The sequence below is a fragment of the Phalacrocorax aristotelis genome, chromosome 10, assembly GCF_949628215.1.
Source record: "Phalacrocorax aristotelis chromosome 10, bGulAri2.1, whole genome shotgun sequence".
Taxonomy (NCBI): domain Eukaryota; kingdom Metazoa; phylum Chordata; class Aves; order Suliformes; family Phalacrocoracidae; genus Phalacrocorax; species Phalacrocorax aristotelis.
Genome location: NC_134285.1, coordinates 6,064,075 through 6,088,406, shown reverse-complemented (window position 1 = coordinate 6,088,406; position 24,332 = coordinate 6,064,075). Strand labels below are relative to the sequence as shown.

General features: G+C 41.6%; 1 protein-coding gene across 2 annotated transcripts in view; it reads right to left on the bottom strand.

The window, feature by feature from the left end:
* Positions 1 to 24,332, bottom strand: part of MAD1L1 (mitotic arrest deficient 1 like 1) — a 381,688-nt gene that overhangs the window by 186,754 nt on the left and 170,602 nt on the right. The window contains exon 13 of one of the 2 annotated variants that reach the window (XM_075104884.1): positions 6,901 to 6,957. The exons of the other annotated variant lie outside the window; for it this stretch is intronic. Within the exon in view, the coding sequence (XP_074960985.1) occupies positions 6,901 to 6,957 (57 nt within the window). The remainder of the gene's footprint in view (positions 1 to 6,900; positions 6,958 to 24,332) is intronic. 2 annotated transcript variants of the gene reach the window in all.

Sequence of the window (24,332 nt, the reverse complement as noted above, 5' to 3'; positions counted from 1 at the left end):
TTTAATTTGAAGGGAATGTACTATTTGATCCCCTGTGCCTGGCTAGATTTTTAAAACAGAGATATACCACAAGAATTTACTCACTAAGTCTCTTCTTCTAACCTAATTAAAACAGCATTGAGATATTAACATGCAGAAGTGTAGTGTACTGATCACCTCTCCAGACTACTGGCAGTTTATCAGCACTCATCTGCCAAGATCCCAAAGCTTCCACCACACTCTCTACATTGCCCACAGTCACATGCAATAGATGCTTCTGATGTTGCCACTGTTTTGTGTGTTGAACATGAATTTTCCAAGACGGAACACGCAGCAGATGCAACACAACCAACAGAGGCCATTCGTTGTTCCCTAAGCTAAGAGACAAACGAGGGAGAAAAATAAAAAATAAAAAAGAAAATCCTGTCTCTCCCTCAGAGCTCACTATATTCCTACACCATGGGGAAGAGCAAGGATTAATTTTAACGTACTTGTTTACAACAAGCACTGAGAGACCTCTCAGCTAGGAAAAGGAGAAGAGAAAAGTAACTCTGAGTACTCCCATCCCTCTGTTCCAGGGCTTAACTCTACCAGGAGAACCAAAGCTCTACAGTAAAAACACAGCATCGATGACTTCTGCACACTCACCCCCCTTGATCACATTTCTAAATTAACAGGACCACACGATATATAACACAAACACTGTGAATTATATACAGAACAAACAAGCAACAAAAGGCTCTGCTGAAATAAAACTACCTGACAGAGAAAAGAATGCCCCAGATATGGATCATGAAAACATATTTAAAACAAACAGAATTCACTGAAGGTCTTGGGTCAAAAAATATTAACGCGCAAATGCAATTTCTAATAGCACCAAGCAGGGAGGCTTTATCATAGAGGAGCATGAATAGATCAGGCAGCAGACGCTAGCTGAAAACTGAATGAAGAGCAGCAGATTGAAATGTAATAGTGCAAGTCCCACAGCAGCTAGAACTTCTAAAAACTGAGTATTCATCAGTCAGAAACTACAGAGCAGGACAAAGGGCTGGGTGGATTAATTGATCACAGGACGAACATCAGTGCCATGGGGCGGTGGAAGCGGGTAATGTGATTTTGAAACAGAACCCAGGACAGAAAGGTTCCTGCCTGTAGTAGATACTCCTGTAGAAGCTACTTCTGTACAAGCTACTGCTGGAACATCAGCTGGAATGATGTGTCTGCTCCATGTTCAAAGGAGACACAGAAAAATGGCAAGAGATTTAAAGAAAGCTGCAGGATTCATGAGGAGACTGAAGAACCTGTTTTAAGAGAAGACTGCAAGAGCTTGATTTGTTTAACCTAGACAAATGAAATGCTGGGAGAGACAATCGTTCTCTATAAATATGTCACAGCATAAATACGAGGGAGGAAGAACAGTCACTGTAGTTTAAGGAGAACATTAGCACAAGAAAAAAATGGATATTAACTGCACATATATTTTCAGTTGGAATTGGGAAGATTTTGGCTATCAGAGCAGTCTTGTGATGATACTAATGAGACAAACAATCTAAGCAGTTTCAAGACAAGCTTGATAAATTTATGAACAAAGGTATATGCAGCAATTGCCTTAGTTACCAAAGCATGGGACTTCATGATTTTCTCCCAGTCTTCTATTACTATATCATTTCATTCTGGATCAGCTTTTTTTTGCTGTCTCTTTATAGCCAGATTCATGTTTTTCAATCTGATTTGAGAACTGGCTATTTCCCTAAAATTGCCTCACTAAAACTATTGCTGTGTTCATGCTGCTGCTCAGCTGAGTGCCGCGCTACTCATCTGTCTTGGGTTTGCTAGTCTCACATAAGGTGTTAGGATAAAATCTGTCGAATGGTAAGGAGATTTGCTCTCGTCTTGCTAAATCAATTCAGAAATGATGAAACACACTTTTGATAGATTGAGACTTCTTGCACTGGTCGGTCACCTCCTTTCCCTTCCCAACCTGTTGGTTCTATAAATGTTCTGGCAAAGCACCACTTTTATTTATAGCCACATGGTTCAGTACTCTAACCCCACATTCAGTTGCCATCCCATTGTAGATAATACAGAGAATTTACATTTCGACTAACAAACACCACTTTTGTTCCTGTGCCTTGTCCATTGTATTTCTTGCTTTATGTTTAATAACTCTTAAACAAGAATTAAATTAGCTATATTGGCAAGTTATCCAGTGCAGGTCTTTCTACACTAACATTCACTTCTTTCATATTATCATTGTTATCACCTGTAAAGTAAAATGTGACAGGACTTTTATCCTTGCCAGGTATTACTCTTAAGTATCAAAAGTTACAGTTTTTAAAAGTCTGGTGGTCTGATGTAACTACTAGAAAGTAAAGTTTTTCAACAGTAATGCAGATGTTTTGTGAACTGTGTGGGTCTCTTTTTATGTATTGATGCCTGTTATGATTCTCCCAAACTCTTTGTGATTTTTCCATGTTGCCTTCTGGTGAACAGCTAGTTCCCAACTACTGCATGCACAGTGTTCTCTGAGTTGATTTCTTTCATGTATCCTCCTTTCTGTCTTCATTGCTTCTCCTGAAAACCATCAGTGCAGCTAGTCACTGACATTTAAGTTAATCCCAAACATTATGGTTTCATCAGACTGAACACATGATTTGGATCCTTAAGTATTCCTGACCTGCTGCCCTTAAATAAAGGTCTCCTGTTCTTTGCAGAGGGTTAACAAACACTTTTACTCAAGGCAAGGGGTATTCATTATTTTCATTTTAAGGTGTCTTTATTTCTCTGTAAGGACACTCAATTTATGCCATTCATTTTGTGACAGCTACACTCTTGGACTTCCAAATCTTCTTTACCTCGACCCTGCTAAGCAATTCTTCTGATTCTTATATCCATCCTTTTTAATCTGCTGGCGGGTGAAATACAATTTGTTCCAATGAGCTGCCTATAGATTTCAGAGCCCACATGGGCCAAGCTGCCTTTTGAAGATGAAAGCCACAAGATATCCAGAACACCTCAGGGCAGTGAAAATACAGGTGATACTTTCTTAATACGAAGCTGACTTCCCTCAGGGATTAATGATGGAGAAAAAAAATCTTGACATGAATGCCCCCTGCTACAGAACCAGACTGAAAAAAAAGTGTAAGATCAGGGATCACAGCAGTTGCTTGGATGGCAAGCTTGAGCCAAACAAATTCCTCCTGCCTATAAAGGGAGATGAAAAAGGCAAATGAAAATTAGAAAAACTAACATATCTTCTGCTTCCCTCCCTCAGGGAGAGAAAAAAAAATAATAACAAACAAGAAAGCATCTTCCACAAATAATATTTTGGTATGAGTGAAGCTCTACGCCAGTAGAGTGTTAGACTAACATACCATAAGAAGTAAGATCCTGAGACTACAAAACAAGGACCCATATGTGTGAACTCTAGGAGCAATCTGGCACATCCTGGAGATAAAGATATTGGAGCACTAGCCTTGATAATGAAAACTTTCAGCGATGATAAAAAGTGTCAGAAAAAATCCACATACATACAAAAAAACTGCAGTAAATAAGTGTGCTTAGGCACCAAAAAATGCCAAAAAACCCAGAAAACCCTAAAAACAAACCAACAAAAAAAAAAAACCAACTACAAATGCAACAAAATACATTCTTTCAGCAAATAAAAGAAACACAAAATGCACAGATCTGTGGCACAATTAAGTCACCTGAGCCCTGTCAGACTGGTGACTCTGTTATGTACCACCTCTCAGAAGACTAGTCAGGCACTGATCCCTTACAACAGGAACACACTCAAACAGTGAATAGAGAAAAATAAATAACTCAAGGGTTAGAGGGTGAGAAAAATCAAAGTTTCATTGTTATAATTACACAGCACAATGACAAGAGTAATTTTTCTTAAATCAGAAAATAAATTCTACGTTCAAGTTCCCTGAAGGATATAAAATATTAGAGGATTTTTTATGGTTGTAATCACAAACTTATTTCTCCAGCCACTACTGCCCGTGTCTAATTAGGGCAAAGTATGTTAATGATACAGTGGCACAGCCCAGAGACGTCTTCACTTGCAATATTAATTGCATTTAGGGAAAGAAGCATGAATTGTGCTTATACAAGCTAATTAGTATGGGTTTGGTAATTAATACTGGAAAGTCAAACTGCCTTTGTCTTGTCAACTGCAATTAGCTGAAGATGTTTAAATTTCATTTCTTTTCTTTTTTTTTTTTTCTTTTTTTGGGGGTTCTTCCAGTAGTAAACTCACTTTTAGCTGACAAGCAACGAAATCACACGCTCTAGCATTCAATGGCAGTTAGTGCAGCAAGTCCATCCCACTCTCCTCTAGCAAGGCCTTGCGCCCCGGCCTGGCACAGTGTTCCCTATAGCACTCACCGCCCTTCGCCTCCTATTGTCCCCCTGGACACAACTCCCTGAACTAGGGCCCTCTCCTCCCAAGGACACAGATACTGTCTTACTGAGCCCACGATGCTATCAGATTTATCCCACAAGTATTTTACTTTTACATATTGCTATGTAAAGAACGCATTATTTACCAGGGCATCTAAGATGCTCCCCATCGCATGAAGAAACCCCATCAAACTCATCAGTGAGATCCAATCAGCTAGTCCGCGAACCCCAGAGCACATCGCTTCATTTCCAGTGCTCTGGGGAGGGTGGCAAAGCCATTAGCACTCTTCAGGGTGGCAGCAGAGATGTCACCTCCACAGAGGTTTATCCCAGAAGGAGCCCAAAGACCCAGCGGACTGTATGATAGCACCTGACAGGTGTTTATTCTGTTCCACTTAGGGCCATACGCCTGTTTGCAGAACGGCTGATGAAAAGCAATATCCACATCTGTCAGCACCCAGAGCAGGACGAGCCCTTCTGCACCGCCCCAGCCGCGGAGGCTTAACATCAGACTAAGAAGCAGTGGATCATGAGTGAAAAAGTGGGAGAGGGACGAAAAGGAAGGTGAGATGCCAGGAATCCAAATCAGCAAACAATTGCTGAAGTGTCAGCTTTAAAGGAGTCTGAAACTAAGGCCATCCAGGTGAGACACCGATCTGGAGAGGGAGAGAAAAAAACACATAAAGAAGATTTTGTTGAATGGCTGACGGTACAAGTGCTGGAGCCCTTGGGCAGGCAGCTAATGGAAGAGCCCCATCCGAAGGGGACAGACCTCTGCCACTCCTAACGTTGTACAAGACAAGAAGTGACACATCTTCCCTACCAGGGAGATTTCACCTGGGGATGGAGGAGAGCAATCTACCACCAGTGAAAAGAAAGAACTGCACTGTCACATTTCTCCTCAAAATGCAAAAAGAGGAAAACCAGTCTCTCTCCCTCTGTTTGAAGCAATTTTCTTATACTTACTGCAAAAAATTCAAAATGCTGAATAAAGCCCACACCTCACAATCTGCAATCCATCGTCTGAAGCACTACAGAATACATCCTATTCATGTGAGATTGATGTAAGCTCTACTAGAAGATCACAAGGCCTGCAGTTTTCCACTGAGTAACCCTTGGGAATAGGCACTGAACACTGACTGCTGCTTTATCCTCCACTGATGGATGATGCACAACACCAATTAATGGTTTAACGCTGGAAGTTCCAGTTTCTCCAGCTCTCTGCTAGCCTGTTTAATATGACAAATTTTTGAAGGCAAACAAATAACTCAAAACCCAGGCTTAATGAGCCAAAAAGAAAAAAAAAACAACTTTAAAATGCTTAGAAAAACACCCCACACGTCAAAACATTTAAAACATAACCGCAAATTTATCCTCTGATATGTCCAGTGAGCACAATGCAAAATTGATTGTATAGAATTTAAAACTACGACAAGGTAGCTTGCAATGAGATCAGATGGTAAATAGGATTAATCCGGTTTTCTTTGGAAATATCGGTTCTGACCTGCATCACCACAGAAAGCAGCTGAGCATACAAAAATGTTTGCCCACAATGTAAGACCACCCCAGAATCAGACTCAATTAACACGCTCATTATAGAAAATCTGATGTTGAAAAGCAAGGAGAACAAATAAAAAAAAAAAGAAACTAGCAGATGCATGGCAACCTATTAATAGTACAGCAGGGCACGCCAGTTCTGCCCTTCAGTGCCCTAGTAGAGTTAAGCAGAAGTCTAAAAAGACTAGCATTAGCACTGTAGTTTACGATTTGGGTTTCAGAGCAGAGGTCTGTTTAGCACCTACTTACTGGCTGGTGATGCATGCCCGTCTTTTCATTAGTAATAAAATTAATCCAGTGTAAAACACATCTACAGAATGAGTATCTACATCCTGGATACTAATCAGGTTTTTCTTGTGACTAGAAAAAGTTGCAGGAATCCCACAATTCGCCCATTAGCAACAAAACTGGTTCACGAAACAGCTTAATGCCGACACCTCATTTATCCCTGAGTGTGAGGAATCGACAACAGCCATGAAACCGCACATAAACTGCCTGGTTTTGTGGCCTCTGTCGTTTTTGGTCCTTGAGGGAACTGCCAATAAAATAGAGAAACCCTGCAGAAAATTAACAGATATTATACAAAACTAGTTTGTGGTAATTCTGTCGCATCTCATCTGCTTGTCCTTTGCACACTTGAGACTGAATCAAAGGCCCCCAAAGAAAGGAGTTAATTCAGTATGAAATTAAATGCTTGCTTCTGACCTAGAACTGCTAACAAAGAGAACACAAATTGCCAAAAAAGGAAGACAGACCACTAGATCTCGTCCAATGCTTGTTCCAGGTGAGTACGGAGACAGAGAGTGCCAAGACTTGCAACAGTGACACAAACGTTTACAGTGCTTATTTGCTATTCATTTCTAAATATTTGGAACTGATCCACTGTTTAAATGAACTGAACTTTGCATATGTTACTGTTCTGCAAAACAATTAAAAAAACGCCAGAAGATGAACACTTACCATCTCTGCTCTTTGCTTATGATTTCCCACTTCTTCCAGAACTTGAGACAGCTGAGCCTTCAAGACAAAAAAAAAACACAAAACAAAATAAAAAAAATAAACAAACCAAACATTAAATCTGGGACATATTTTCAGAAGTTTAATACAACTGCACTCTTCCACCACAACTAAAAGAGTCACCAAGGGCAACATGATTTTCACAGCATTGAAAAGGAATTGTAAGCGTTGGGTCTTGTTATGTCCTGCCAACACCCCGTTCCGTGGGACAATCCTGCCCCAAAGAGCCCACAGCCTACATACACAAGGAAGAGGAGGCTTCTTGCAGAGAGGAAATCCACTGGATTAGTTATCCCAAATTTCAATCCCATGGCCCAGTCTGAGACCTCTGCCTCCTGTCCATTTCTTTGGAAGCTGGATAAAGAGTGGTATAAAACCTGCCCAATTCTGCCAAGCTTAACTTCAGAGAAAGGCTTGCTCCACAGCTCCGGAAAGGTGTGTTTGTGCGTAAAGAAGACTTCATGAAAAATATTCTGTTGAAGTTCTGGGGTGTAGGGTTGGCTTTGGAAGCCTTCAAACTTGTTGTGGTAGAATACAGAGCAAATCCTCTCTGGAACATAACTCTACTGAATTTCTGTGAGAAAAGGTCCCAATGCAAGGTTTTTCCTTTTTTTTAGGAGGAAATCTGAAATTTAATGAATCTCAAACCAGAGTGGAAATACCTTGTTATCCTAGTGTAATCTGGGGAGAAAAGGGAACCTGACTTGGAGGAGAAGCTTTCACAGAGTTTTGTTTATGAAAAAGGATTTTAAATGAAATGGGTATTTCAGAGATAAGAGAAGCCACATATACCACTTGAGTGCTATTACTTCCCACATCTTTTATTTAACAACACTTTGCCAGCCTGCAATCAGCCTTTCTCTGGTTAGCAGAAAGCCCAAAGAAGAGTCACAACAGATGACAGAGAAGCTAATTTAAACAATGTAAACAAACAAGAGAAGAACTAAAAAAAACTTTCCTACAAACCCAATTCACGTACTTTCAAGCATATATTCATTAAAACCCTCCAGAGTCCCTCTAACAATCTCTCGCCACCCATTAAATGGGTCTTTTGAGTACCACATCCAAAAGAGAGACAAAGAGCAAGCAGTTTATTACAATGAAATGGAAAACATTAAGCTTTGAAGGCTAACTTCACTGAAATGCAAGCAAATGAAAAAATTACAATCTCAGGGTTCAGCACAGCAGTTGTTCAATTTTGCAAACAACCAACCAAACAGTTCAAGACTTCCCTGGCCCCAGAGCTCAGCAGAAACTGAAAAAGTTACAGATTCTTGCTGTGCACGGCCTGGGATGATGTGACATTATTTAAGGAACAGACACTCAAGTAAGATGAAAAGGGTTTTAATACAAGCCTGGGACCTGGCACAGGGAAATAAAACACGTTCATTAAACACCGCGGGAGATGCCAGTCCCAACCAAACATGGAGTGCACGTACAAGCAAGTGAGAAGAAAAAATGAGATTATCACCAAGTTTGATGCTGAAACATCAGGAAACTATAAATTTGCAGACATCTGGGAAAGATTTTTTTTCCCCCCACTACTATTGAATCAGGCAGAATTACACCAGCAGGCTGGAGCCAGAAAAGTCACATGGAGAAGAATTAGAAAACATCCTCTCGGAGATGTTATTTATGAGAGATGCTAGCACAGCCTTTGCAAAACACCCCAGAACTGACTGAATATTTTTTATCAAAAAACCCCCCACCAACTCTTCTGAATATTTATTAGACTTACCTGTATGAAGATGACCTTTAGATGGGAACTTCTGGCCTATTCTAAACTAGATGTAAAGAGCCACTAAGAATGACACATCTACTTCCACTAGCTACCACTCCTGAATCTGAGGGTCATTTCTCTGTTCAACCTCCTGTTAGTACAGACTTCTATAGAGTCACAGAGTAATTCAGAATGGAAGAAGCCAGTTCAATCCCCTGGCACATTTTACTCCAGGAAGAGGCTGCAAAAACTTTTAGACAGGAGAGAAATAATACAAAGGGATAGGAGAAACCAGAAAGCAGGAAGTATTTCATAATTTATCTTTTATATAATATGGCTTGGGGAAAATAACCAAATACAAACCTCTCAAGCCGCTATTCCAGCAGAGACCTAGAGGCAAACCTGGACTACAAGTCCAAAACAGCAGCATGATAACAGCAGATCAATATGATTTGGAGAAGCAATCAGATAAGAATTAAATCACAAAGTAGGTTTTCTTCATTGCATTTATTTCTAGGCAGCTCATCTCAAAGGGAAACAGTAGCTAACTAGTGAGCATTCAGAGAACGGCAGCTCAACTTAGTAGATTGCTGAAAGAAATGATTTATGAAGATTAAGAGATTTTTAAATGGATTATTTGACTACAACTCTCACAGAAGAGCAAAAGGGACATATTTAATGCACTGAGAGCTGTTACAATGATACAGCTGGAAACAGGAGGCTTTTCCAGCACAGCTGATGCTGTCCGATGCGCTCCCAAACCGGAGCGGGGACTCTCCTGACCGCCCGCGCCCACATATGAAGGCAGGCACAGAAGAACAAGACAAAGCCCAGACTTTCGGTGGGGTCCCCTGTGCCTGCTCTCGCCTGGCTGTGAAACAGATGATCTGAATGCTTTATCACATCCAGTTTGTAAACATTAGCCCTACCCCAGACTTTTTATTAGCTTAAATCAAATATTGAACTTAGCTCAGCTGTTAGAGGACAGCTGCTTGCAAAGTGATTCACTGCCATATTCCTTCTAGGCCACAAGAAAATACAACCTAATCACCAGCAGCATGACAGATGCACACATTTTTAATTATGAAGAAGAAATTAGTCTCTGAACTTATGCCCACATCTCACTTAATCAGAGTGCTTTGGAGGAGCTGCCAGCCACGACAGCCATGGAAGGAAGGAGTTGCAGGGGGCCCTGGAACAGTACGAGACAGCGTGCTGAGCCCCTGCACCCAGCCCCGCTTCGGGCATTTGTGGGGAAAGACCTGAAGGAAATGGTCTTATGCTTTTTCTTAGAATCTACCTTTTCAGGAATGAACGGTTGAATTTCTCAGTTCAATTATCTCTGGCCACTCGCAGCCAACAAAAGCACAAGCAATGAACCTGAGCCATTTAGGGTGGCTAGGAAGGAGGTGGCGTGCAAGTCCTTGGCCTCGACACCAGCAGCTATGGGAGGGCTATCTGCAGCAGATGCTGCAGCAGTTTGACAGCCCCATCTCCGAGTTTCGCGCTGGCAAAGGCAATGCCCTACATATATGTAGCTCAGGTCTGTTTCACAGAGCTTTTCAATTGATCACATTCACCTGGTATCTCAGGAATCTCTCAGCAGGAGAGACTGGCGTGTTGAATTTTCAGACGATGCATAAAAGTTAACTTAAAACTCCAAGGAAATTCTCATTACTTAAAACACATGTTAAATTCCATGGATCACCAAGCTCGAGCATTAAGAAATCTGAGAAGCAAACAGATAATGAGTTTAAGAATCAGATATACAAATACACGTAAAGTCCAACTGGCCCACTGAAGGCAGCACAACCAGGTAAAAGAAAATCAAGTAAGTAGCATAAGCAGGAAAAAAAACCCTCTCAAGTATTCAGTCAATTGCTTTAAGCCTCCAAAAAAAAGGTTTGTCAGTTCAAAACATTCATCTTACATGACAACACAGTCTAATCTACTGTCAATGCTACTGTCACCCTCAAAAGAGAGCGGCAGGAGGAGAAAGATAACCTGTGCTCCGGCCTCGCGCGATACAGCAGCTCAGGGCTGAAAGAGGAGCAGGAACGGTTTCCAAGGAGAGGAACCAATTCAGCTCCTGAGGAGACACTTCTGAATTGTTTAGCTTGCTTCCCTGCATCAATAATTCGTCTTCTATACCTTCCAAAAGTCAGCCTTCGCTGACAACACTGGAGGAGGTTGGTCAGGAAAGGTTTAATGAATGAAACCAAAGCAATCTGGTGGTTACAAGGCAGGTGTTAACACCGATTGCATCAACAGCCCCACACTCTTCTCCGAGGACCGAACGTGTGCCGACTGCCCTGACCGATAGGCAGCAGCTCAAATGTGAGACTCGCTTGTAGGAAAAAATTAGCTACTCAATCGCTAATGAACAGTCTTTCTCTTCACAACAATACCCTCTGCTCTACAAGCAATTAGCAAATCGAAGCACTCTGTGGGCCTGCATTAATTTACTCCTCGATGTTGCACATTAAATAGCTCATAGGTACAGCACAGCGCAGTAGTAGCAGCCGGCAAAGCCATAAAATTAAAGTTTGCTTCAAAGAGACAGGGAATCAAAATTATGTGTGCTGCATACAGGGACTAAGTCAAAACAACCTTCATTTGGAAACATCATTTTAGTCTTGTGCTCTCATCAAAAAACACGATTACCTTAACAGTCACATTAATACAACAAGGGCACTTTACTAGGGAGAGAAAAAAGCACACGTTCACTACCTCAAATTAAAAAGAGTAATTTTTATTCTTCCTCATCAGGGTGAAGTACCTGGGAACAGACATAGCTGCCTGTTCCAGGGTTGTGCTTTCACAGCTCTAAATGCCAACTGCGGGTCCCCAGAAGGAAGGCCGCTTGTTGGAAGGGCAGCACCGCTGCATGGGAGGGGAAGAGGAGGAGATTCAGCCCAGCAGAGCTGTAACACAGCTGCAAAACATGGCATTTTTGCAGCACGCCAAAGCCCACGACACCCTTAACATATTTTATATGCAACAGTTGTATGCAAATTCAAGTCAACTGTGAAGATTGGCAAATTTAGGTATAATGTTAATTAAGAGATATTTCAAATTAATTAACTTCTAAGATAAATTCTTGCTTCTCCTCTTTGAGAAATTTAACACACAATTTACATTTAGAAGGATGTATAAGCTTCCGATCACAGAAATATGGAATCTTATATGTTCTAACCTGCCAAATAATTTCAGTTTCCTTGTGCTGGTTGCCCCCCATTCTCAGGGTAATTTCACAGTAACTTATTTATCTAATCACTTACCAAAAAAAGATATTAGATGAACCTTCTTGGCTCAAGCTAGATGGCCTTAATGTGTGGCTGCAGTGCAATGTGACCTATAACAGGGTCCAAGCCAGCATATCTTATCTGATGCCATAAGCTGGGGAAGACGGAAAAAACAAAGCACAACATCACCTCTTTCTCTGAGATTCAGGAGGCACAAGGAAAGTACGGTGTATCAAAGCTGCAGCTGAAATACAGAAGGAAACCCCAAAACATGGCTGCATTCCCAGGACAATTCTGATAAGGGAAGCACTGATTTTAACACTTAAAATTCAGTCACAAATTTAAAAATGCATAGCAACCTGCTGAGGAGTTACATGGAACAATAGAGGAATATCGTGAGGATGCTTTGAAGAGAAGGTTGCATAATTATCTTGCATACAAAGATATTTTTATAAGATTCTGGCTTGTAGTGAAAACAGAAGGAAAACTTTTATTTCACAAAAGCCCCAGACAGCTTATATATGGGGGTGGCAGAGACTGAGACAGAAGTAACTCATCAGCCACTTGCAGTTAGACTTCAGTTTATTTGCATACTGTGATCCTGCATATTAAAATATTGTGAGAACAGAAATGAAATTTTCATTAGTGTTCAATCTGAAATCTCACCCATGGGATTCAGCTTTCAACAGTTAATGCGTGCATTTGCCTGTTTATACTTTAAAGTTATATATCCATTTCTACCATGCTACCTTCCGCCTTCAATCCATTAGCACACCATTACTGCAGAGTGGGAGCAGTACAGTATTGTTTTAGCATCTCTGAAGTGCACTACAAAATTACACTGGGTTAAGTGGTCATTTCTAATGTAAAATATTTTGATGCTTCGTAGATGAAATTACTGATCTTTCACAAAATTGCATCAGTTGAGATCACAATCAGGAAGACAGTTTAGTATCAGACATTGCTAAGTAAATTCCTTGCTCCTTTACAGATTCAGTTTTGCTGTTCTCAAGAAAGTTCTCCCAGTTATAAAATCAAATGCATGTCCTTTATGAAGTGGGAAATAACAGCTACAAATGAACCCTGGTGTTGTCTCAGAAGCATCAAAACCACCATGTTACCTTACAGGAGCTGGACTGGAGGTGGTGGGGTGCTTGGCTTGGTCTGATGCAATGGTGAAGGGGAAAATTCCCCAACAACTTTTAATGTGTTTCAGGAATTTATATACAGTGAAGCAACACTGACTCTGACTTGCAGAAAAGCTGCAATAGGCGAAACAGAGAACATTACTTACTGACATAATTCATATTATGTGGATAGGTTTACACCTCAATGAAAAGCATGTGTCTCTGGCCACAGCTTATGTGGTTTTCCATGTAATTTAGCCCTTCATAATTTTACCGCAAGCGAGATCACAAAAGACAGGAAACTAGAATGCCTGTAAGCAACACGTCCCACATCGCCAAGGACTCATGCTCCTGGGCATCACAGCAAACCGCAACACCCAGGGACTGAAGGCTACTGCTCTGTGCAGAGTACTGAGGGGTGTTTTTCATCAAAAATCAAGAGCTGCTACTTTTCTGAGAACCAGTTTTCTACTGGATTTGATGTGCAGCAGGGAAATGCCGCCCCCAAGTGAGAGACAAAAAGCAGCTGGTTACCACAATGAAGAATGAATAAAGAAAAGGCTTTTGGGTGCTAAACAAAAAAAAAAAAATGATAGTGCAAATTGAAACATTGCTGAAGTTGTAGTTATAATTACGGAAGATATGGGGGAAACATCTGCAAGGTACGGGCTCCTGTCAACACACTATCAGATTTACTGGACAAGAGATAATAACCAAACCTTTCTCTTGCTCTTAAGTCTCAAGGACAGACCAATCTCTCTTCTTTAAGAGACACAGTCACTTGGGAATGTCAAGAATTCTCGACAGTAAGCTTATTATAATGAAATCACTCCAAATTCTCACTGGTTATGCTATAAGAAAGGGGTGTAAACAAAGTCACTGTGAAAAACTGATAGAAGGAAGATAGGATTTCAAGAAGAAATTGCCCACATCCTTATTCCTGGCAAGTCACTTGACCTACTTAAAATAAGCTGCATAGTTCTGCAGCAGAGACCTGGCTTTTGTTCCCACTCTGCCTAACAACTGCTGAGACACCCAGGGCAAAGCACTAAACTCCCTGAAACTCCATTTTCCCTCCCCCTCTAACGTAAAGATAATACTCACCCTGTAAAATCATCCAAAGATCTTTGACCAAAGGTAATCTCTGAGCACAAGGTGCCACTACTGACACAAAACGCACCTCATGGGCCACACCGCTCGGGCAGTAAAAGGATTAAGCACAATATTAAGTGCAGAACTTGAGCACCTCCACGTTCAGAGGTGACGGTAACCTAATCTCCCTGATCCTCAAAGCAAAGGTGACCTTCACAACTGCAATAAATGTAAAACTTGGAGAAAGATTCCGAGCTTCTCAAAATCTATTCCACCAACACTATTCACATAATCTCCCAGGCAAATGCTGTCAGGTAAGGAACACAGTACCAAAGCCAATTGGGAGATGGAAAAACGTACAGCATTATATTCAGGAAAGGATGAGACCCTGGAGATCGGACAGCCCTATGCCAGACTGAAACACTCCAAAGAGAGCAGGTAAGTGCAGGTAGGTAGGAAAATAAGGGACTCAGGTGTTACCAGATTTTTCATGTGACAAAAAAGCATTAGATTTGCAAAAACATCTCAAAACAGGAGCAAGCATTTGTTGTTTTACTCTCTGAGCTGCAGCTGAGGTTGAGGCAAGATCGAGGGACAACAGTTGAGTGACTCAACTCTCCCCGTTTTTCCTTGATATTTTCATTCAACACCTTGCGAAGAAGGAGCACAGAGACGAAAAGACTAGCACGGCTCTGCTGGGAATAATACACTTTTGCGATAGGTCTGCTTCCCTCCATCCTATTCAAATGGTGCTGCAGCCCCTGAGGAGAGAATACATTGCCAAACAAGAAATGTGAGTTTGCAGCTGATTCCTCAACAGAATGGGCAGCCTGGCTGATGAAACTCTGCCAAGCCAATTGCTTCAAGCATTATGCGGTTGGCCAGTACAGCATCTCCTGGACACACACGAGTGACTCCCGGATGCTGATGGACTTTCCAAAGCAGTCATTCCCCATCACTGGGACACCCATCAGAGAAGCCTCTGCCACTCATATTCTCTTTGTGGGCTCAGAAATAGCTCCTACCTCAGAAAAGCAGCTGAGTGTGCAGTCGTAGCAGGGAGTCCCTTCTCTTTTACTGCTCTCCTAGGAAAATTTTTAACCGAACAGTGGAAAGATAACCTGGCATAAAATCTGTCTATTGAAGGTTGACCACAAATCTCTTGCCAGGAGTAAAACAGGTTATTAATATATTAGCGCAACTAAAAAACACTGGGAGAGCATCAGCCCATTCCACAGGGAGATAGCAAAAAGGGAAAGGAAGGCAAATCGTCTGGAGGACACTAAAGCGAACTCATTTTACTGTGCTCTGATCAAATCTCTAAAGCTGAAATGAAGGGATACTAGCACCAGATTCTGAAATGAATGTAGCGCCTCTGGGAACCTGGTTATTCATCGCTATTTAAGTGATCTGAAAACAGGTACTATAAGCAATGCTGGGATCCAGGGAGCATTATGTTTTCTTTAGGTTGTATTAACCCTTGAACTGGGAAGCAGTGCTAGAGACTACAAGTAGAAGACCCAGTAGCTAACAGGAACAGAACCCCTTGCTATTAGATGCAATAACAAAGGTGCTTGGGGAAGGGGGGAGCAAATGTTTGTGTGTGTTTGATTTTCCAGCAAAATTTTAACTCCAGCAATTTTTTATTCCCCTTCCCACCCCCACCCTCCGTCCCCTTTAGATTATGAGCAGAATGAGTTCAGGCTCCAAAACCCCTTTCTTGATGAAAGCAAACATTAGCACTCACCAAACCCAGACAAAGGGAATCTCAAAAACTAAATGTGGTGGCAATATGACACCCAGCATGTGCCTACCAAATTGTGAACTTTTCTGCCACTCCTTCACACACATTTTTTCCAGTACCACCTCCCTGGATCTAAGTTCTCCCCCGCCAGTTGCCTCCAACTAGGTTTGATAGCTAAAGGGAAAGAGATGACATTTAGTTGATGAAGTCTGTAAATTAGCCAACAAAAACGTTAACTCTTATCCATTCATCGGAAAAAAATGGTGGAATTACATCTTTACCTAAAAAAGCCCTTCTAATTTCAGCCGGATGAGTCAGCACTGCTGCATCACTGAGAATGATTCATTGTCACTGCACTTCTCAAAGTCAAGAATAAGGGTATTCACCCCAATTCACTGTCATCTCATAACTACCCTGGATCCAGGCACTGTGTTTGCACACAGTACTGTTACAATAATTTATATGAGTGTGTCACTTCTAATTTATAGGTATAAAGACCTATGATCAATCCACCAACCACAAAGCAACATCTTCTTTTCAGTGGGCTGACAGTGGAATACCTGGAAAATACTCTTGCTTGCCAGGAAGGAGAGGTCTCTACACCCCTACAGCCTAGGGGTGGCAATGCTTCTGAAAACATGAGTGCATGGCCAGTATATTGGGGGAAAACCACTAATACTTGGTTATCAGGTAAAAGAAGCTTTTCAGGGGAGTTAGAATCTGAATAGCAATTCAGACAAAAGCAGTATAGATGGAAAACCTCTGCTCCAAATGGAAGCAGTGGTGACGAAGAGGATCTTGTGCATGGATTAGACCTCAGCCAGAAGATCTCTAGCAAAATGAAACAAAGAATATTGGAAGCTAAACAGCAGCACACCTGTGGTTTTCTTTTTATACAAGTCTCCTAATATCACAGTAGCCTTCGTTAACCTTTCAATTAAAACAAGGCTACTGAACGACTCATACTGAACAACTGAACATACTGAACAACTCACGCTGACCCCTGAGTACTCAATGGCAACACCTTCCTCCAAGCTGCCCAAGGCTTTGGCAGCTGGCGATGTGCGGTGGTAATTCAGAAAAGATGTATTTAATGATATAGGTGTGCTGTGAGCCCTGACTATATCTCACTGCTATCCACACAAACACACTCCCAACAGGAGCCCTCAGGCGTGTCGGCACACTTCCCAGTGCAACTGTTGTGAGCCAGCCGGCAAATGCCGCTGGGGAAGCGAAGCTCCATGTTTAAATCAAACTTGGTTTTCCTCTGATTTGATTTTAATCTAGTTTGGTTTCTTGTCCTGGTTCTCTGTATTACTGCACAGGTTGTGCTAGCTCAAATAAAGGTCAGGGAGGGGTTTAAGCCAGCACTGCCCTTGGCTTGCAAAATTACAGCCAGCGTATTTTTGGCATCTCACAGAACAGTGGGTAAAGTGCCTAAGCCTCAGAGGGTCTCCAACAAATTTGAAACACTCTTGGAAGTTGCTAGGTAACAACATTCACCTCCCAGAGAAGACTGTGCAATGTTTGCTCTGACGAAGCAATGTTTGTACTGCCCTTGCTTCAGCCCTGGGAACGCGTTTGCTGAGGACCCGTCTCCTCTGCTGCCAGAGTATTTCCAGTCTCTAGTCTAGGTGTGTAGTTGGAGTTTGCTCAATAAAGCAAACATTACATTTTAAACATAGCTATTATAATTAGCACAAGCTCATTGCTCAATTCCCCTTCCAGACAGGGATTTCCAAATGTCACAGTGCGCTCAGCACAGCTGATCTGTGCCAACAGCCGCTCTAAATGCGACTGACCTAGGAGGGTCCAGGGCGAAGAATCGAGTCCTATCACGGGAGGCGAGATGAAAAAACAAATAGGATAATTCTCCTCCTTCATCCTGTACCTTCATTTTCATGTACGATCTGTATGGCACTGTGAGCAAGGCAAGTTTAGCAGAGTGACTCTCCTCTTTGATGCAGAAGGTATATTCACACTTGAGGCCAAGCAGGAACTTCATACCTGTTCTCTGGGTCAGCCTCCCAGGTGACTCTGCCTCGTCCTGGATGTCCTGCCAGGGTATCATGGCATAAAACTGAAGTGCAGTAAGGGGGGAACAAAAATGGGGGGAAACTCTGAACTAGTACAGCTACTGGCTCCTAAAACCATTTTGCAGAGGCTCTGGCAAGTGCAGAGACATAGTTTAAAACAGTATTTGCTTTTGAAATCTGGTTTGGAAAGCAAAAACAACCTTAGTCCTTACCAGTAATATGCAGTATTAAAAAAAAATTGCGAAGTATCTTTTCCCAACGCATACCTACCCACAACAAAGAGCTCCTACCCTCAAAGGAGAACACTAGCGCTTACATTTCCAGGTATTGCACAAATCAGTGGTTTCCAGCCTCCTTGCAGACAAGCTTCACTTCAAAAACCCTGGCAACACTCCACACCTCAGCATGTCCCATGGAGCCAGCAGAAGTCCAGCCGAGTTTATTAATGTAGGTCTCATGCAACATCTCACCTGTGATGTACTTGTCTCACACCCACAACTCCGGCCTCACTGTTTGGGACATGGCGTATAAACTTCCTGCGCCCCCCCAGTGCCCCACGAGGCACTGGAGATGATTAGCACCAACCCTGCTCAGCAAAAGGAGAAACCAAAGCACAAAGATCACGTGTCCTTCGCAACGCCACAGAGGCAGTCACAATTTACAATATTCTACCTCATTGGTTTTCTACTCCAAATAGAATAAGATTTAGACCCAGAATTTGCCTTAAGGTGCAGGGGAAAAAAGAGGGGGGGCTAACAGTACCTCTATCCAAAGACAGTCCTTACATTGAAAAAGTTAAAAATCCTCCAAGACAACAACTGGAAGCAAAAAATTGTGTAAAACACAATTTTATCACCCTCAAAAAAAAAAAATCAAACATCCCTGCGCACCATGGTCATGTTCATCTAACTTCCTTGCGGAGCAGCAAAGATCTTCTATTTTTATTTGAGAGTTTATTCAAAATAAACAAATGCCAGTGGAATTCAAGCACACTGTAGAGGCTCCAGCAAAAATCATAGAAAAAACAAACAAACTAAAAAGATCCTCTCTTGGAACGCTCTTGAAAGAAGGATTCACCACATTTCTAACTGATTGCCACCGTAGCTTAAACGAATAATCTATAAATAGGCAACAAATGCAAAGCAAGCACTTGAAGGAAACAGCAAGGTTTTGTTTTTATTCTTGTTATTGCTAACTCATTTATTGGGAAGGAGGTGGCTAACAAGGTAGAAGAAATTTGTTAAAAATATAAAGAAACAGAAAATTATGGGGTGTAGGAAGGAGGGATAACAAACCATGAAGACGTTCAAATGTATGAAGGGCAGAAATATGTTTTCGCCTCTAGTCTTCCAGAGGACTGAAGGGCAAGGGATGGGAGAAGGCACACAGCTATATCGGAGCATCATTAGTAACTGCCCCACTCGAGGTAAGCAGAGACAGAGACAAAGAGGTCGCAGAGGCAGCATCTATCACGTGTAAAACACGATGCCCAACCACGAAGCTGACTTCGGTGCAGTTCATTCAGAAACAGTGCTCAGGCTCGATGTTATGACGGAACTGTTTTCTGGTAAGGCTGGTATTTAAACCATGAGTACACAGGGAAAACGTGCTTGTGACTTAAGACTGAGGATGCCCTGATCCCCACATACCCACAACTTGAAAAAGGCTTTTTTGTTATCATAAAAGCCTTACCTGAAAACTCAAGCTCCTGTGGGCCATCTTGGACTAATTTCTAGTCTTTTCTATGTATCAGATTCAACATACTATTAAGCGCAGTCATTAAAGCAAAGCACTGGAAGTGCTCATGCAGCTGTCTTGTGGTAAGTCACCCAAAATAGGAGTGGATTCAAAAGTATTAAAGCTACACCAGCCACCCACATCATAAGGAAAGTGAAAAAACTCGTGTCAATGAACAACAGAGCTGGGGGAATCTGAGTTATTCCCAGAGAGGATCTAGTTTCTGGGAAGCATTTGCAGGAAAACTTCTAATAAACTCCATTTTATAATATTGAATAACCGTTTCTCAAAATAACGGGAAATTTTGTTTCACAGTTCTTGTTCCAACTTGTCTGCTCACTCTCCTCCTCTCTCCCACAGCTAGTCTGACTGCCCACGACATCCCCAGTCTCCAGCTTTCTGGCGTTCATCAAAGCAGCCAACTTAATCAACCTTTTTAATTACTCCTCTGAATCCTATGCTGCTTCTTTCAAGCCTGAAGGAGGGTCTCACAGAATCCAAGGGGCAGAAAACGTCCTGGTTTCTCTTTTCAAGGAGTTTTACTAGCTTTAAGGTCCTTCACTACTCTTGTAAAGTCCTTCCTTGCAACTCTGTGACAGATCTTGTCTGGCCATGGAGTCTGTCAGCGAGCAGCCCAAGACTACCTCAGAGCCTTCTCCTTGGTGGGGATTAAGGCTTATCCATGCCAGCTCGGCACAGATTTACAGCTTTCTCAAAGTTAAGTTATTTCCTCCTCCTGTAGGGAGGAGGAGAAGGCTATCAAAAGGACCTATAATCCAAACTTTTAAACTCCATCCGTTAATATATCCCCTTACTTAAAAAAAGTTTTGAAAAGGGTATGCAAAGGGTAAATAAAAAAAACCCCAATCGCAGTGGCAGGAACAGAGCAAGTAAACAAACCATCCTTGCATAGTGCAGGAGTGATACATATTCTGTGTTTGTCAACCATCAGTTTAATTTTCACTGTAAAAAGTTGCAGGAGAGTTACCATGAGGGCAAAGTGCTGGATTAATCAATCTGGGGCAGAAGTCCTCTGTTTATCCACAAAATAGACAGAGCAGAAGGAACAGAAGTGTGCACTTCCTTATATTGCCCCATCAGTGCCTCTCAATTTGGGGCTGAAAGGATTAACTCCAGAGGGAGCACTGCAATTTTATCTTAGACATGGTCCATTGGTTCCTTGGCCCTTCTGCTGAGACTGCCAACAAAGATGCCAGACAGGATGATATTTTTGAGATGCAAGTGTTTATCTTCTCTGAGTGAACCAAACAGCAACTCATTTCAGGAAAGCAATCCAGCAACTCACAATCACTTCTCGCTCTAGTAAATGCAGACTGACAAGGCAAAAGGTGAAACAGCTTGATGGTCCCATTAGAAACCTTTGAGTTTCCTCGCACCTGAATGCCTGTCTAGCAAAGCTGTGCTTTAGAAACATAAAAGATCTCCATTTGGCAAGGAAAGGAAAGAAGTCAGAACATATGCCAAGATAATCTCAGTTATTAGCTCCCACCACAAAGGCACAAGATATATTGAATCGCTCCTCCATCGCACAGCACGGGATGCTCTGAGGCCGGGAGCTCTATTTCAGAGGCGTGCACAGGCTCGCTGGTGGATGGGCACTACAAGGGATGCGGTGAGTACACACACAGCTAACGCAGCAGGCGAAATTAAATCAAGCAATAAATAGAGCCAGGGTAAGGCGCCATGGATCATGACAGATAGCTCCCTTCTGTAAATATTTGCGAGTAAGAATTGTGAACACTTTTTTTTTTTTTTTTAAACCTTCTGTTCACACTTAAATTTTCTTTCTTCTGAACCAAGCAGATAAACAGCTATGAAGATTCAGCTTTGCCTAAATGTGGCTGACCTCGGGGCCACACCAGCTTGCTTGTCCATCCTGGGCTGATACATGACAAAATGGTGACTTACTCTTTATGGAAGAAGCCATACAGGAAGGGTATATAAAACGTACATTTGTTGTAGGAGTGGCCATATCTGTGCCATGCAGCAGCTCTCAGATGTTCATAAAGACTCAAGCGTGACCTTTTCCCTCTCAACCCCCTTTGCTGTTCAGAAACAAGAACAAGTAGAACCCCAGGAGCAAGTGGAATGCAACAGAAACCAATATCCACAATAATGACAGTAACATGCCAAGTGTTGATGGGCTACAGAAATCAGATACAATAAATTTGGGTCTTGCCTGGCCTAAATAAAAAGGTGCTCATTATCTTGAGAGGAAATGCCACTTATGAACGATAAGGCCATGGTGCACTGTGAAGATAAATGTCATTGCTCTATATAGCTGTGATAGTCTTACCTCCTGCCTTCAAAAACGTCTGTAAACAGCAAAGCAATAAAAAGCCCACCGAATTAGCCTGGGACACTATGTTATTTTAAGAGCATAAAGTCAGACATCCAGAGTTCTTTAGATATACTTTCCTGAACATGGACTGGGACCACATATATTTACATTGTGCTTTTTGGTAGTAATAATAAATTAGAAAACTTAACTGACACTTTCAAACAAGCTTGGATATGTTCGGTATCACGTACGTTGAAAGAATTTCAGACTAATCATGTACCTTATACTGCAATAAACATCCACAGGAATTACACACATATGCATAGGTAGTTCTGCGCCCATCACAGGCCCCCAGGCAGCCTCTGCCAAGCACAGTGAGCAACTTGACTTTAAATAAATACCATACATAATGCTAACAACTTCTCTCTTTTCAACAGCTCTGCGTGCTGCCATGCTGCAGCTGAGATACAATTAAGTACACTCAGATGATCTTTGAGCAAACAGCACACACAGAGCAGTCTCCACCTAGTAAGAATGGCAGCGTCAGAGACCCAGGTACCCCCAGCCGTGGCTCTTTGAACAAGGGGGGGTCTCCTCACAGCAGTCTGCAAGCAGGTGCTCTTGCCCTTTCATACCTGCCTGCATAAAAAGCAAGAAATGAGTGAACACGGTTTAGACACTGTTGAATGTTCCCACCTAGAGAAATACCGGTTTGTCATGCAGGCATCACTCCTAGCTGTCCCCAACACCTTTCTTTTTACAAAAGGTCACAGAATGCTTCAGAAACCAGCAACCTTATTTTGCTCCATCCACAGAGGTCAAAGGAGCACACATTTTGTCTGAATATTTGAGAAATTGGGTCAGGGAACTGATCTATCCTGTGGCTGCATTTTCCACTAATGAAATGATCTCTTATAAAAGGGAATAAACCAGATGATTAGAAATTGAAGAACATTGCATCTGCATGAACTGTGAATAAAATCAAGAGTAGTCAGAATATAATTGCCAAAGGTAGGGTTGGTAACAGCTAGCTTAGCAATAATATGTGCCACATAAAGTAAAGATCATGGGTTTGTGGTCTCTACCATTAGGCCAGTTCCCAACTGTATTGCATAGCCTTGACTTCAAGAAAAAAAAAATCAGAGTTTGTGGGCTCTCAAGAGATACTCCCATAAATACTGATACAGACATTAATAATTTCTTTGTGTACATAAATAATGTATGGTGGCAGTCTTTACACAAAGAAGCCTCAAAAACTCTCCCAATACACAAGATATTCTACTTAAAATAACCTCTACAAAATAATTACTCTGTTCACATTCATAGCTACTGAATAAGTCATTGGGTTTTTATACACCAATACTAGTGTAACATGTAATCTTTCAAGCTTCTTGTTTACTTCCTTTAAAAATTAAAAATATTTAGGTTTAGCAACTCTTCCAAGAATCAGCTTTCCAATGGACAAAAAGCTGTTTCCATGGTTTTCCAAAAGGGTGTAAAGTTGATGTTACAAGAACTCATGTTTGTGAGTCTGGCGTGTGGAATGCAGGCAAGAGAACACAGAACAGACAAAAATCAATGTTTTAAACCAGAAATCAGTTCAATTTTTAACATGGTCTTGAACAGAACTGAAGTTTGAGTGTACATCTGTCAAAGCTATAGCCATTATAGCCATTTAAACAAATTGAAAACATAAATCAGTTCAATATGTCAAATTAGTGTGCCATGCATTTCATATCTACGTTACCATCACCACAGTTGGATTCACGGCACATGTTCTGTACAGTAGTACTGCCTGCTTTATTGAACAGCACAAAATTCAAAAGAGGAATGTTACAGCTTGCATTACAGGAAGACTGTGGCTTTTCCAAAACTTAGGACTTCCGGTTTGTTTTGCTGAAAAGCTTTTAGCACAATCGAAGCACATTTGACATTAACACTGATTAAAGCAAATAGATAAATTGCAAAGCCTCTGAGAAAACAGAATTGTTCCTCACAATTTACTTGGACCACCCCTGGACAGAGGAGATCTATATCAACGGCTTAGTTTCTATTCACAGCTTGGTGAAAACCGCTATCAGCTGGCTTTTTCACTTATTGTGTTCCCAGCCTTTTCCAAATATCAGTAGGCTAGTCACATTTAAGTGAAAAAGAAAAAGAGAAAAATAAGGAGAAATTCCAGCCACCTTCCCTTAAATTCTGTTCAAGTTACAACTAGCAATGGTGCAGTATTCTAATTCATGACCTTAATATGAAACCACAGTGAAGAAATGGAGAAGCTGCACCCGATGGACAAACTGATCCGTAGGGAAAGACAGGGAGAACATACAGGAGCAAATGCAACTCATAACTATGGAGAAGAAAATACTAAA